Source organism: Eretmochelys imbricata, chromosome 3 (genome assembly GCF_965152235.1).
Source record: "Eretmochelys imbricata isolate rEreImb1 chromosome 3, rEreImb1.hap1, whole genome shotgun sequence".
Taxonomy (NCBI): Eukaryota; Metazoa; Chordata; order Testudines; family Cheloniidae; genus Eretmochelys; species Eretmochelys imbricata.
Window position 1 is genome coordinate 9,749,166 of NC_135574.1, and position 16,844 is coordinate 9,766,009.

At 44.5% G+C, this 16,844-nt stretch overlaps 1 protein-coding gene across 2 annotated transcripts in view; it reads right to left on the bottom strand.

Moving 5' to 3' along the window:
* Window positions 1-535: 535 nt before the first annotated feature.
* The window catches only part of XKR6 (XK related 6), a 283,372-nt gene continuing 267,063 nt past the window's right edge, over window positions 536-16,844 (bottom strand). For both annotated transcript variants that reach the window (XM_077812369.1, XM_077812368.1), the window contains one exon: window positions 536-1,500. In XM_077812369.1, the coding sequence (XP_077668495.1) occupies window positions 536-1,500 (965 nt within the window). The remainder of the gene's footprint in view (window positions 1,501-16,844) is intronic.

Consider the following 16,844-nt stretch of genomic DNA (forward strand, 5'->3'; position numbering starts at 1 on the left):
TTCTTGTTCACCATAAGAGCAGCAATACCCTTTGTTGTTGTTCTTTTCTCGTTTCTTTTTTTTTATCATCTTTTTTTTTTTAAGTTTTGTATTTAGGTTTTTTTTTAATTTTTCTTGGCATAAAATCACCCAAGAGTTTTGCATGAGAAAGGTGACAGTACTTAATGAAACTCAGCACCTAAGGGCATAAGGCAGTTGTAGGTTTGTTTGTTTGTTTGTTTTTATTTTTCAATCAGCACCAATCCCATATATAATGTTCTACACTTGGTGTAAGGTATAAAACTCTGATGTGGAGACGCCTCTTCTCCACCTGTGGATCATAGGTGTGGAAGTTGAAATACTGTTTCTTGTGTGTAAAAAACAAAAGAAAAGTTTTTCTTTTTGTTTTTACTTACAAAACATAGAGATTATCTTTTTTTTTTATACATACAGCAGCCAGAAAGAAAGCTTATCTGAAGGTGTGTGTTTTGTTTCATGATCTGTGTTTACCATAAACAAAAATAAGATCCCCTCTTTTATTTTTTTTAAAGGAGCTTTAAAGTGAAGACTCATATTGTAGCAACTCATACAAGAGAGGTCCGTCTCTATACCTAATACCTACAGCTGTGGGGGTGACATACTGGAGAATGTTGATAGTTCTTCTTAACCGCCTGTCTACAAAATGGGCATCCCATGCAGGGTATCTCTTTCTTGGGATGTCAATCTTAATGAGAGGGCCTTCTGGGTAGTAGGCTCGCCCAGATGGAGTAGATGGCACCATTGCTCTCACCTGGAAAACTGGCAAGCAAGTGTCAGCTGTGAGTTCCTCCTGTTGCTCCGTGACCGCTCTGGTAGGCGTAGCCTCAGCCCCCCGGTACCCAGGGGTTTCGGGTGCCATGGGCTCAACATCAGGAGGCAAAGGAATGCCCCAGAGCAGCTCGGCGCAACAGGAGCTGGCAAAAATCTTAGCTCTTGGCCCCATGGGATGCAGCACACCATAATAGAAGAGCATCAAAGCTATCCCAGCAGCAAAGCTAAGAAAGACACAACACAGTGCTGGCACGGCATATGAGTCAGTAGTTGTAGGATCTCTGTAAAAATACCAAAGGAGCGTCAAGGCAGCATTCTCTGTCAAGACTACAGTGTAATATGCAAACATTCTATATCGAGTCCGCCCTTCCTTGACATTAAACCAGCAGAAAATGTACACAATCCCTACCACCATGTTGAAGAGGATCTCCTCCCACTTAGACATGCAGAAGTCAGTCCCACCATGGATGATCCAGAAAGCCATGGCACACCAGTGGACCACTACAAAGATCCCAAAGTAGAGCTGGAAGATGGAAGCAAAGAGGGCAAAAGAGATAACTCTGGATGAGATGGTGAAGAGGCGCCAGAAGAGATGTATGAGGGCCCCTCTGTAGCTCATACTCTTCTTGTCATCCCTAGAGTCCCGAAGAAGCTTGTGATAGGAGGCTAGCACCCAAGCCAGGGACATCAGGGACGCCACAGAGGACACACCTGCCAGAAGACACAAATCCACAGAGTCAAACAATAGCATAGATAGAGAATGTCACTCACTCACTACTTTATTGTCACGGGGCAGGTATGGTAGCAAGTAATGTACAACACATTACAAAAATCTCGAGGAGTAGACAAATGCAGAAGTATCAATATCAGAACCATAAACAAACATTTATTCTTTATCTGACACCTGCACAGGTGTATTTTATATTAGTGATAAGCCTGATCCAGAACCCCCCAAAACTGAATTACCCCCAGACTTTCAGAGCTAACGAGGAAGGATTGGGATTTGAACGTGTATCTGCATTTCAAACAAATCGTCTCCATCCTTATAATGATCTATACCACACTCCCAGATCCAAAACCTTTCGGACATTTGAAATCCAGATCTGGATCCAAATTTTGTAGCATGGACCCATCTCTGCCCCAAATTGTTAAGGTAGCCATCAGCTGTGTCTGCTATATTGTATCAGAGGGGTAGCCGTGTTATTCTGGATCTGTAAAAGCGGCAAAGAGTCCTGTGGCACCTTACAGACTAACAGAAGTATTGGAGTTCACTACATGCATCCGACAAAGTGGGTATTCACCCACGAAAGCTTATGCTCCAATACGTCTGTTAGTCTATAAGGTGCCACAGGACTCTTTGCTGCTATATTATACTGTCATATAGTTACAGCAAAACGTTTAATACAAGGCAGGGCTGTTATGCCTTAAACACGGGGTGAGCAAATTTTGGGACAGAGAGGGTGACCAGTTTCCAAGTAACTGTGGGTATGTCTACACTGGGGTTGGGAGGCAGAATTTTCAGCTCGCGCTAGCTTTGATTGAGCTAGTGTGCTAAAAACAGAAGCGTAAGCCATGGTGGTGCAAGCATCGGCATGGGCTAGCCGCTCCAAGTATGATCCCATCTGAGCCCCTAGGTACATACACGTGCGGCTAGCCCCCTTCTGCTGCTCAAGCCGCTGTGGCTACAGCAGTGTTTTCAGTGCAGTGGCTCGATCAGAGCTGGCGTGGGTATGTCTGAGATTAAATTGACACCTTTCAGCTCTGGCGTGCAGATCCATACCCAGTGTGCATAGGGTTTAAAATCCCAAATAGACGCCCTCTTGTGCGACTTCACGAGCAGCGAAAACGTGCAGCTGATCAGTTTTGTCCTCAGCCTGTGATCCCATGGAGTTAGTGAACCCCAGGATCACGGCGGGTTACCGAGCCAGGGTCGGGGCCTGTTCTCTCAAGGTGCGCGTGCTCCTAACTCTGAGTGAACCCAGCGGGAGTTGAGAGCGTGCTGCACCTCAGAGGGCAGTGCTGGTCTGACATTGGCACACTGCGTGTTGCTGAATGCTTGCTGGGAGGCACGGGCAACCCTCCACACCCAGTGGCTTTATTGAGGGTGGAAGGCCGTCAGCACGTTGCAGGATTTACCTGGTTTGTGGGAAGACAAGCCCTGAATAGAGCTTGTGAAAGATTTGTCATCACCACCCGCCACTTGCTGCGGGCACCAACCTTTGTCCCAAATCAGCCCTTGGTAGCATGTTCTGCATAACACAACTCAGGCCCTAGTGCTCTAAGCACCCGGTGGATCTCAAATAGCACCTACTTCCTTTAACACCTTGCTTCTCCCAGATCCCCTCTGGCCACTCCTCACTGACCACTCTTCCAGCTGCCACAGAACATCCCCTTTTCTGTGCCCCTTCTGAGTCGATATGCTCCTAGGGGTATAGAAAGGGATATAGAAAAATTCCCCAAGCCCAGGTTTACAGATCTCCAAAAAGAAGAGGGAAGACACAAGATGTTCCTCATAGGCCTAATCCCGACCATTAAAGACAATATTTATTTTGTTAATTTATTTGGATTGATAAAATAACACCCACCCAATGCACTGGGTGCCCTAGATGTATTTTATTATAACAATATTAAACAGACCCACCAGTTATCCCAGGACCCACCTGATCAACCCAGTGATAACCTACAGAAAACCAAGATTAATCGATTCCATCCACCCACAAAATCGCCACCAAAGTCCCGTGCTCCCACTACCCTGTCATCACCCCTTTATGAGCAAAGGTAAAAGGTGGACCAAGCAACGTGTTGTGAAGACAGACTCAGACCGCTCATTGATTTCAGTGGAGGGGGCAGGAGCAGGGTCTGTGTTTTCCAAAATAAAATACAAGCTGAATTAAACAAAACAACACAACCCAAAACTTTCAGGGATTTCTTTATAGAAGTCCCCCCACCCCCAACCTCCTCTCCTCCAATGCCAACAGGAGACAAAAAAGGCACCATCCATTTCCTCCTCCCCCTTAAAAAAATCCAGTGAAATTATGCAATAACTACTCCAGGATCAGTTCTAATATTTGTAAAGCTTAAGTTCCCTGGTGTTTTTTCATGGTCTACGTGAAAGTTGATTATTTTATATAGATCTTGCCAAGGACGACGTTACATCAAGAAGAGCACATTTTGGCGGAGAACAAACGGAGGCAATGCCAGCAAAAGTCTGTATAAACCACATTGCGATGCCAGGGTCAAATGCATGTATGCCAATGAAAACCACTGGGTAACATCAGGACTGTGTTAACATGATATAACTGCCGGAGCTGTATATGGAAATCGTATCATCCTTAAAAGATGGTGGCAAAACATTGTGCAAATTTAGGGAGAGCGGAGCATGTTACTTATACGCTGAGGAGGGTCAAATAACTTGCTAACGAGAGGAAATGGCAAACAAAGGCAATTAAACGTGGATTCAGAGACATTATAAAGCTGGCTGAACAACTGGAAAATGCACCAGCCCTTGTGTTTGCAGACTCCATCTCCCTGCTGGATTTGGCTGTGTCTGTGCCCAGTGGCAGGAAATGGGAAACAGTCCTAGCAGAACTCACGCTCTGCAACATGTCTCTACTCCCCTTCAGTGGCTGTTTCACTCCTGGGGCTGGATTGGTATGTTATGGAGCAAACCTGCTTTCTCCCTTTCCCTTTAGGGTGAGCAGGTGTCTGGGTTTTGACTCAAAAGTCTGGTCAAAAAGGGGACCTGACTGTGTCCGGTCAGATCTACTGACCGGACGCCCAAAGTCTGGTTACTGCAGGCAAGGAGGCGCTGAGTCATCACTCGCACCAGCCCCTACTCAGCCAGGGCCACCTCCTACCTGCATCAGGTGGCTGCAGCTCCCAGCCCTGGCTCTGCAGGAGAGCCTCTCCCCGACCCACGCAGGGAGGGGGAGAGAGGGGAAAAGCAGTGAGCGACAGAGGGAGGGGGAAAGAGGAGCAAATGGGGGGCGGGTCCTCAGGGGCAGGGGCGGAGCAAGGGAGGTTCAGGCACTCTTGCTGGAGTGTCCGGTTTTTAAATATTATAAAGTTGGCAACCCTCTCTCTCCCCGCCACGTGCCCTATCCCCAGACTTCTTCCATGTCTGCTTGTCTCCCACTGGGGCTGGAGGATTGTTGAATGGGTCTCCACTTCCTCACCTCCCTGGCCACTTCTCTCACTGGGGCCAGGAGGAGTGGGTGTGGGGGGGAATGGGGTTCAATGAATCTCCTCTCCACCTCTGTCCCAGTGTGGCCTCTCTCACTGCTACTGCTAGGGTCAGAATTCTTCTCCTCTTGAGGGCTGCCTAGCCTCTTCCCTTTGAGGCTCTGTTTGCCCAGTGCCTTATCCTTTAGTGGGGTTAGTTCTTCTGCCCCGTCACGAATATGGAGACCCACAGAGGGAGAGGCTCATGCAGAGAGTGAGCAGGCCCAGAAAGGAGTAGACCTCCCACCCTCGCTGCAGCCCTGCATGCTGCCAGACACAGTGAGAGCTGGGAGGGAACCTAGTTGTTGGAGTCACGCAAATGGGTGCAAATTCCGCGGTCTTTGAAAAGAAAAAAGGAGAGGTGAAATCCTGGCTCCACTGAAGTCATTGAGAGTTCAGCCATTGACTTCAACTGAGCCAGGATTTCACTGCACATTTCCAGCCCTCATAGTTACAGAGAAAAGCTTGAAAATGTGACTCAAGTGCTCTGAAAAGCTTAAAAAAAAAAATCTGCCAATAAATACAAAGACCCCAAAATAATAATAATACCTGCTTCTTATATAGCACATTTCAATCAGTAGATCTCAAACTGCTTTACAAAGGCAGTATCATTACACCAATGGGGAAACAGAGGCACACAGCAGCACAGTGACTTGCCCAATATCACCTAGTGGGATACTGACCGAGCTAGGCCTTGAACGAAGATCTCCTGAATCTCCGTCCAGTGCTCTAACTGCTAGGCCATTCATAATTTGTAAACCTAGCTTGTGATTTTTGCAGTGCTGACTCAAGATTTTTGAATGCTTGAGGTTGGCAATACAGTGCGATTCATTGTGCTGTTCTGACCTTTCTCATTACAGTATTTGGTATCGGCCGTTCATTATTCTCCTGTTTAAAAATGCCAAGTCAGAAACAGTGTCATGTGAATTAAGGGATTGCTACTTTGGCCTTGTCAACACTAGAAAGTTGTACTGCTTTACTTATATCTGTATAAAGTGGTAAAACACCCCCCTCCACTGTGGAGGTAGTTATACTGGAATAAAAGTGTGTATGCCAGTTTAATTTATTCCCCATACAGGAAGGGAAATAAATATACCAATATAAGCTACCTGCCAGTAAAACTGCACCCACATTGGGGGTTGTAATGGTGTAACTATTTTGGTAAAAAATTCACTCCTAACCAAAATTGTTATACCTGTAAATCTTCCATGGGTAAACCAGACCTTTGTCTAGAAGCTACTTGTGTTGAGTGCCCGGTTGCCTGAGCCACATGGTATTATTTCTGCAGCCTGATTGGATGAGTACATTTTTCAAACAGAACAACAAATAATGAATCAGACATTTTCAGCACAACTGTTTGGATAAATAATCGTTTGTGTTAAAATCTGTGAAAATGACAGGATTCCTATCCACATTCACATAGTCCCAGTATTCTCCAAATACTCATGAGCTATGCATAATAGGACTCTGGGAATCAATGAAACAGAGTCCAGTGATTTAAATCATTCATTGCCTATGGCATCATTTCTAGTTCTCTCTGAGATTTACCTGAGATTTGCCTGAGTAAGGACCCCATGTGAATAAGGTGTTTAGCATCATTCAGCTCTCTCTTGTGTAATTTCTTAAATGGAAAACTGAGCGTTATCTTAGATGTGTGGATCTTTTTGTAAACCAGTTTTAAACAGCTTTTTAAACAGGTTCCCATTTTGCAGTGACGTTATACGTGACCCCGGCTCCTTGTCTAGTAAGTTGGGGGTTCAAACACCATCACGAAGCTTGGGTTCAGACCATTGCTCCCAATGCAGATGAATCCCAGTGGGGTGCTGTTGTTAAGAGGGACTCAGGAGTAGATAAAGGCAGCAGGAGCTTTGGGATCTGGGCCTCACAGGCAGAGACGGTGGAATGCGCCCAGTGAGAAATGTTGAGGAGTGCCGGCTGTGGGGGGATGAGGTAGAAGGAAACGTTTGTGTCGGGAAGCTTGATGTTTTGTTTTGTCATCCTGGGGAGCCCCCATTTTTAGTGGACACAAGCCCCGTTTCTCTGAATCAATGCCCAGAGTCTCTTGTCCGTGTGTCTCTTTTGAGTATATGTCAGCCTCTTAGTGAAGGGCTGGGAAGAAGAAACACCTCCCAAAAAACATGTTATTCCTTAGTTGTCCACTACTGGGTTTCTTGTCTACTGGACACTTATGGAGAAAGGACACCAGCCTGCTTGGACCACAGCTATGGCAATTCCTATAGCCCTTATAAAATGGAAGTTGAAGATTCAATACAACTTTCTGAGTGTTACGTGAGATCATACCTTGATTTCTGCAATGCTACCTACACTGCTATCCCAGAATCCTCTCCTCAGTCACTTCACTCAGTCTCAAACTATGTGGCACATCTAAATCTTCCTTTGCATGGCTTTTCACATCCCTTCTCAGACTTTCTTTAGCTGACTAGTCATGTCTCCCTTCTATTTTCTTTCCCTCATTGACTTTCTATCTATTTTTCCTGACAATTTATAACTGGTCCTCCCTACAGTTCTTCTCTTATTGCTCCCAGATCCTGCTTCCACTTAGCTATCACAGATATCTCTATTGTAACTAGAGTGAAAAGCCAGGGTTACTTGCTGGTTACTGCTGACAAACACTGATAATTTTACATAGTAATATGTGTTTGTAGTGAATATAAATCAGAAGTTAGGAATTGTAGAAAACTGATAAGGGAAGCCAAGGAAAAACCTGTCGCCAGCAGAGTTAAAGGCAATAAGGAGTCCTTTAAATATATTAGGAACAGAAAGAATTCTGACATTGGTACTGGCCCATTACTAGATATAAATGGTAGAATTATTTTTCATAATGCAGAACAGCAGAAGTGTTTAATAAATATTTCTGTTCTGTATTTGGGGGGGAAAAACAGAGCAAATTGTCTCATCACATGGTGATAACACTTTCCATTCCACTAATAACTCTGGAGGATTTAAACAGAAGCTGCTAGACTTACCCATTGTTAAATCAGCAAGTCCAGATAGCTTGCATCCAACAGCTTTAAAAGAGCTGCTGGAGGAGCTTGCTGGATGGCTAGTGTGATTTTCAATAAGTCTTGGAGCACTGGGGAAGTTGCAGAAGACTGGAAGAAAGCTAATGTGCCAATTTTTAAAAAGGGTAAATAGGATGACCCTGGTAATTATAGGTCTGCCAGCCTGACAACGATCCCAGGCAAGATAACAGAGTGGCTGATATGGGACTTGATTAAAAAAGAATTACAAGAGGGTAATGTAATTAATGCACATCAGCATGGGTTTATGGAAACTAGATTCTGTCAAACTCACTTGATAGCTTTTTTTGATGAAATTACAAGTTTGGTTGATAAAGGTGACTGGGCTGCCATAAAATACTTAGATTTCTGTAAGGCGGTTGACTTGGTACCACATGACATTTTGATTAAAAAACTAGAACAGTATAAAATTAACATGGCACACATTAAATGGATGGAAAACTGGCTAGTTGATAGATCTCAAAATGTAACTGTAAATGGGGAATCATCACTGAGAGGATATGTATCCAGTCTTCTCAGTGGTGGCAGATGACAGAACAAGGAGCAACGGTCTCAAGTTGCAGTGGGGGAGGTCTAGGTTGGATATTAGGAAAAACTATTTCACTAGGAGGGTGGTGAAGCACTGGAATGGGTTACCTCGGGAGGCGGTGGAATCTCCATCGTTAGAGGTTTTTAAGGCCCGGCTTGACAAAGCCCTGGTTGGGATGTTTTAGTTGGGGTTGGTCCTCCTTTGAGCTGGGGATTGGACTATGACCTTCTGAGGTCTCGTCCAACTCTAATCTTCTATGATGCTATGATCTTGCAGGGATCAGTTATTCACCCTATGCTATTTAACATTGTTATCAATGACCTGTTCTGCGGAAAAGGACCTAGGGGTGACAGTGGACGAGAAGCTGGATATGAGTCAGCAGTGTGCCCTTGTTGCCAAGAAGGCCAATGGCATTTTGGGATGTATAAGTAGGGGCATAGCGAGCAGATCGAGGGACGTGATCGTCCCCCTCTATTCGACATTGGTGAGGCCTCATCTGGAGTACTGTGTCCAGTTTTGGGCCCCACACTACAAGAAGGATGTGGATAAATTGGAAAGAGTCCAGCGAAGGGCAACAAAAATGATTAGGGTTCTGGAACACATGACTTATGAGGAGAGGCTGAGGGAACTGGGATTGTTTAGTTTGCGGAAGAGAAGAATGAGGGGGGATTTGATAGCTGCTTTCAACTACCTGAGAGGTGGTTCCAGAGAGGATGGTTCTAGACTATTCTCAGTGGTGGAAGAGGACAGGACAAGGAGTAATGGTCTCAAGTTGCAGTGGGGGAGGTTTAGGTTGGATATTAGGAAAAACTTTTTCACTAGGAGGGTGGTGAAACACTGGAATGCGTTGCCTAGGGAGGTGGTGGAATCTCCTTCCTTAGAAGTTTTTAAGGTCAGGCTTGACAAAGCCCTGGCTGGGATGATTTAATTGGGGATGGGTCCTGCTTTTGAGCAGGGGGTTGGACTAGATGACCTCCTGAGGTCCCTTCCAACCCTGATATTCTATGATTCTATGATTCTATGACCTGGAAGAAAACAAAACCATCACTGCTAAAGTTTGCAGATAATACAAAAACTGGGGGGAGTGGTAAATAATGAAGAGAAGACAACACTGATTTAGAGCAATCTGGATTGCTTGGTAAACTGGGTGCAAGCAAACTATATGCATTTTAATATGGACAAATGTAAATGTATATATCTAGGAACAAAGAATGCAGGCCAAACTTCTAGAATGTGGGACTCTATCCTGGGAAGCAGCGACACTGAAAAAGATTTGTGGGCCATGGTGGATAATCAGCTCAACATGAGCTCCCAGTGTAACCCTCTGGCCAAAGAACTAATGTGATCCTGGGATGCATAAACAAGGGAATCTCGAATAGAAGTAGAGAGGTTATTTTATCTCTATATTTGGCACTGGTGCAAACACTGCTGGAATCCTGTGTCCAGTTCTGGTGCCCACAGTTCAAGAGGGGTGTTAAATTGGAAAAGGTTCAGAGAAGAGCCATGAGAATGATTAAAGGATTAGAAAACATGCCATATAGTCATAGACTCACAGAGCTCAATCTGTTTAGTTTAACAATGAGAAGGTTAAGGGTGACTTGATAACAGGCTATAAGTATTTACACAGGGAACACATATTTAATAATCAGCTCCTCAATCTAGCAGAGAAAGGTATAACACAGTCCAATGCTTAGAAGTTGAAGCTAGACAAATTCAGACTGGAAATAAGGTGTATATTTTTAACACTGAGGATAATTAGCCATTGGAACAATTTATCAAGGGTTGTGGTGGATTCTGCCTCACATGCAATTTTTAAACCAAGGTTGGATGTTTTTCTAAAGATAGGTTCTAGGAACTATTCTGGGGAAGTTTTATGGCCTATGCTATACAGGAGGTCAGACTAGACAATCACAATGCATGGTGGCCACTAGAACTTCATACAGTATACTGGTTTTTAACTCTTCCTCTGAAGGTTAGTTAAGCCAACTTTCTTGGGTGAAATTCTCAAAAGCTTTCAGTGTTGACCTATCTCTGTTCCCTCTGAAGTCAATGACTTCAGCCAATGACTTCAAGCCAATGACTTCATTGACATTGAAGTCAATGGTTCAGTGGGAGCACTTAGTTCAAGAGTGAGCACTTTTGAAAACACCACCTCTAGCGTCTCACAGGTCAATCTGGTGAGTTGATGGATACCCCTGTGAGACACTGAACACCTTCAGCTGCTGCGCAGCATCTCATGAGCCGCACTGAGTAACTTACAAGAGGGGTTCAGCATCTCTCAGCATTAAGCTCCTATCCATATAAATCTAGTTATTTATATTGCCCCATTCACCGTAGTATCTGAGCACCTCCTTTGTGAGGTATTCCCCTTTTACAGACAGGGGCACGAAGAGATGAAGGGATTTGCCCAAGTCACTCAGAAAGTCTGTGCCTTAGCAGGGAATAGCTGTCGCTCTAGACAGATCATACACCTACGTTACACCTACCCTCTTGGATCAGTGCATGCCGACTTTTTAACCATAATTCTGGATTTTTAGAGCTGATAGATTTAACAGCCTGAAATGGAAGCTCTCACAGGCAAATACAAGCATCACAGGTATTAATAAACAACAATAATGAGGTAAACAATCAAGAAAGGAAAATACAGTCTACCAGGAAAACTTCCAGGGAGATCTGTCAGATCGTGGAATGGACTCCCCTAGCAAAGGGGTAGAAGCCCCATTGCTTGGTACATTGAAAACCGGATTGGACAAAAACACCATAACATGTACTATAGGGAACGGCCCAGTACTGGGTAAGGAAGGAATGAGTGAAATTCACCTCAGCACAGCAGAGTAGAACAAGGCCAAGACACCACTTAAGTCCCATTTTAGCCCCCAGAGGCCCTCTGCACTAGGGTGAATTTCTCTTTGAATGACCTCCTTGGCTTTCATTCTCCAATTTCAATGAATGACCAAGGATGGGAGGAGACATAACAGGAATCTAACTAAGCCCCATGGACTGGTGGAATTTGCTCCTGAAAAAATCAACATTCGCAGGTGAGGCCCAAACCAATTTATTTTTCTTAAACAAAAAAGAGAAAGGCCAAATCACCATGCAAAACAAAAACAACATGTTTGAAAAGTGTTTCAGACTACATTTGGTCTGCATGGCATGCATTAAGCAATTACATTTAACTTTACCACTGCTCTAACCCAAGTGAGTTATTCAATTACTGATTAAAAGCTAACAATATTTGTAGTTGGTCCCAGTGCTCTGCCTTGGTCTGCTGAAGAAATGTAGGAAAGGTTCTTTGAAAAGGATACGTACAGAGTTTCATAAATAATCTAACAACTTGGTTATTTTCTGTAAAGAATTTTAATGTACTTACCGTATCATATTCCCTAAATACTTACTGTGGTGTCTGTCCCTTTAAAACTGAAAAAGATGCCTATCAAGTGGATGCTCTATTTCCTTTTTTCACATTAATTCTCTTGAAGACTGTTCTAAAAAAATGGGAAGATACAAAACATTCTCTCAGGTGAACTGGACACCACAGTAAGTATTCAGAATGCGACATGACCCGCTCCATCAAGTACCGCACGATGGGATTGCCTGCTTTGCCATAAAGTGCTATTTTTGGGTTACAAGACATCAACTCTCCAGAAGTCCAGCCTTCTTTGCCATGAACCCTGTCCTCACTTTTTTCCCCAGGTAACACATTCATCCATGGAAGTCCTAAAGCTTATTTGAAACCTGGAACAGCAACAGATTTTTCTTTTTATCCATAGAGAGAGGAAATTTATATATATATATTTGGGGCCTGATTCTGATTTCATAATATCATGACCGGAGGGTTACTCTACTGATTTTGGTGCAGTTATTCCCCATTTGCACCAGTATAAGGGCAAACAGGACTAGGCCTGTTGTCTGTTTTTCATTTGACCTGGAATGATTTTTTTTATATGCACATTTTCCTTTTTTCTGTTAGGAAGACTGCTTTCCTCCTGCTGCTTTCCTCCTCCATCTCTGAGTTCTGTTCACTTCTGACATGAAAGAATGCACTTCATAAACGATAAAGAAGTAATTGTAAGTACTGTGCCCTTTCATCGGGTTCTCAAAACGTGTTAAACTGACAATAATTAAGGCAGCATCGCAATACCCCTCTGCAGCAAGTACGTAGCATGATAGCTCTGATATCGATGTCTCTGAGGGTCAGTCCTGCCAGGTGCTGACTACATCAGTATGTTGAGTGACCTCACCTCGCGTATGAACTCAACACCTTCGAGGAATGCTCATCTCCTTGCAAGATTAAGCCCTAAGTGACTTACTCATGACCACATAGTGAGGCAGAGCAAGGAGTCCTGGGCTTCTACTCCTGTGTTCCAACCACTCTTATATTAAGTGTTGCATCTTTGAAAGCACTTAGTATTGACCTAACTCTGCTCTCACTGCATTCAAGGGGCGCGGGGGGGTGGGGGGGTTATGCTGCTAGGACACTGAAATATGTACAGCCACATCTTCAGAGCAGAAAGGAGTCCAAATTGGAACCTGAAATCCGCCCTCCTCCCTGGAACCGACTCATAAATATAGTTTAGGTTCAGAGTTGGATCCAAAACCCCAAAGAGGCCTATTTTCCTCATTTGATTCAGATTTGGCCCCAAATGACAGAAATGTCATGAGAACAGCAGATCTGGTGAGATTTCCACTATTCAGGACAGGAAATATCAGCTGATCTTATGAGATTTCTGTCATTTGGGGAACAATAGCTCATCAGAACTAGTCACCAACGTGTGGCATTTGTCAAGCCTGATCCTAACATTAGTCTAGACCTGGATCTAAACATGGCCTCCTGGACCATGACTACTAAAGAATAAGAGATTCCTGGCTGTGACCTCCACACGTCTCTCTCTCCTTTATGTAATACAGACACTTGAAGGTCTGCTCTGGGGTTCAAACTTGTGAGTAAAAGTTGCAGCATGGTAAGCACAATCCCAAGACAGCAAAAGGTGGGCCATGTGTGTGAAGTGTCAGTTCTGAGCCTACTGCTAGGGTGGTTCTCTAGACAGAGACCGGCGGAATTGGCAGCATCAAAGGAGATGGTGTCAGGTACAGCAGTTGAAGTCCTAGCTCCACTGAAGTCAATGGCAAAACTCCCATTGACTTCAGTAGGGACAGGACTTTAGCCAGCAAATGTAGACAGCCAGCTAAGGGTTCACCTGAGAGGTGCTGAGACCACCATGCACATTCCTACCAGTAAGCAGAGGTCAAAAGGAGGTCCTACACCTGAGAGTGAGATCTAGGGCACATTCAGAACAACTAGGAAGCCAAATCCCGTCTTTGTGTCAGGCACCAATATGTTAATGGTTAGTCCAATAACACCAAAAATATCAGCACCACACCTGCAGGGTTGGTGTAAATAGGGATGGGCTAGCGCTGCAGAATTCAGGTCTGGTTCTGAACTTTTCCAAAATTGGATAGGACTTGGGGTAGGAACCCCATCACCTCTACACCATCAGGCCAAGGGCATCACATTCTTTGACCTGAATTCCCAGTGTCACCTCCCAATTTGTACATGGAGTCAGGAACCAGCAGCAGAGGGAAGTGGGTCATGGTGGCATACCAAAGTATGTGTGTCTGTGTCTGGGAACCCGGCAAGAGTGTAGATGGAATGACTCTCACCGACCCTAAAGTTCTAGCATAACCCTTACCTCCCAGCAGGCAGAAATCGTCTCTCCCCCCTGGCACCACAGCCAACAATCTGCCCCAGGCAAGTTAACCAGTTCCTATGTAACATGCACCAGGGAATCAGCTAGTTTCCTAAGGATTAAAGTCATAAGCACCATGCCAACTTTCGCGATGCGATACCAGCAAAAGAGATAAAAACTGTCTGCTAATTACAGAAATGACATCTGCAAGGAACAACCTGTTATACAGGAATTTTCAGAAATTGCAGTGTGATTTAAATGAGAGATGGGCCAAAGAGGTGGAGTTCAGATCAGGTTTAGGATAGGATTTGGATTCAGGATTGAAGCAGACTAGGGTTTAGCTGTGGCTTCGGCTTCAGCAGGGCCAAGGTCTCACAAGCTCTTCTTGTGAGATTCCTGAGCTCCTTTGAATTTAACATATAGCACCACGATCGGTTCCTTGGAAAGGCACAGATAGCTTAGGTAGGACACTGTAGGTAGATAAGTAGTCTGAATCTGGAAAATAGAATGTTTCTGGGTTTGGATCCAAACCAGAACCAATAGGGGGAGTTCAGATACAGGGATTTGAATCCAAACACCTGACTCCCACTCGGACATTAGAAAAGGCTCAGATCTAAGGTTCCACTTTTGGTCCAGCTTTACTTTAAATAGATTATTAATACAAGACTAATTATATGCAACTGTGCTATGAATCTCCATCCAACTCCCTGAAAGCATCAGAAAGGAAGTAGAAAATACTTATTTAAGCCCTATGGTCTTTGTAAGCAGGGTGTTGAGCACGGAGGGACTCCCCCATTCCCATTTCTTTTCCACTCCCATGTGAAGGGCAGCTGAAAAGACCTTTTCTAAGGAACCAGTCAAGGCTGCTCTGATCCTCAGCCATGGAATGGGGGTATTATTCATGGGCAACACAAGGACATTCCCACCCTGAACCCATAGGTTTAACATGTTGCTTCATAGTGCCTCCAGCCTCTCTCAGCTTGGGGAAGTCTGAGCTTGCACTCTGGTCCCCAGCACAGCAGCACATTCACATATTAAGTTAATCTTTTCTCCCTCACATGCACTGTGAGAGCTCCCATTTGGATGGAATTTGGCTCCTGGGATGCAGCTTTCAGCTGCATTCATTTACCTTGTAATCTGTACAAAATGAACGCATGAGACCCACAGGGTGGCATGGTTGAACTGACAGCAGAATGACCTTGCAGCCTATGGGCCGGATCCTCAGTTGGTGTGGGTCAGAGGAGCTCCATTGACTTAAGTGGAGCTACACCAATGTACATCAGTTGAGGATCTGGCCCTCAATCTTTAACTGAGACAGAAACCACTTGACAGAAGCAAACATGGCATCATTCTTTCCCCCCGATTTGAAACCTGCTGAGCTGGAGATGCATAACAGAGGCCTGGAGCACTGACGAACCCCATGTCAGGAAAGTGGGAGGTTAGGCAAACATTTCAGTGCCAGTGTATGATCACGGGTAGGAGGAACTGATTCCTGTACGATGCGTTCTTTTCATAGTTTCCTGATACTAACAGCCACCATTTTGGTTTCTTTATGGGACAAACCAACCAACCAACCTGTGTCCCAGTTAGAGTCATGTGCATAGGCAGGTAGGAAATAAGATACCAGATTAGACCTGTGCGGTCCACATAGCTCAGTACCTGTGCATGTGACGGTGGCCTGACCAGAGGTTTCAGAGCAAGCCCCTAGTGGATAATTATGGAATAACCTGCCCTTCCAGGGAGTGCCCTTCTAACCCCTATCAGTGAGTGGTTGGTTTATGTCCTAAACTAGGAAGGTTAATATCCTTCCTAAAACATTTTTTTAGCAGTCCAATGCACTTTGGATGTTCTCATTGCCCACACAAATGTCAATCCTTTTTTAGAATCCTAGCAAGCTCTTGGTCTCAATGATATCTTCAGGCAATGAGTTCCACAGGTTAAATATGTATAGTGTAAAAAAGGATTTCCTTGGATCACTTTTCATCATGTTGCCTTTCAGTTTCATTGACCATAGAGCCCTGCGCGGGACTTTTAAAAATCCCACTCCTGCTCTTATGGCAGCGGGTCCTGCCGACTCACGGGATCCCAGTCTTGCTGCAGGGCTCTACACCAGTCCCCTTCAGGGTTATAACTGAAGGCACCATTTATGTACCATGAGAGAAGGTGACTAGCTGCTCCTGACTTACCTACTCTACAGGCTTTGTTTATTATTTTGTATGCTTCTAACATCTCCCCTAACTGCCACAAGTACTCTTTTTTTTTTTTTTTTTTTGAGATAATTAGCCTAGCATTATGCCTGTGACAGCGGCCAGCACCAAATCCTTCAGAGGAACATGTAAGAACCCTGTAACTGGCAGATGTGGGCCAACCTGCCCCAACATTGTCTCCTACTACTCTCTAATAGTTAGAGATTGGCTTAAGCCCTGAAGTATGAGGTTTAGCACTCCTTCTAAAACGTTGGTTATAATTGATTAGGAGAACTCTGGATATTCTCGTCAAATGGGCCCAATCTTTTCAATCTCACCTCCTACTGAAGCTTGTCCATACCTTGCGTGCCTAAATATGGCTTTGCATGAC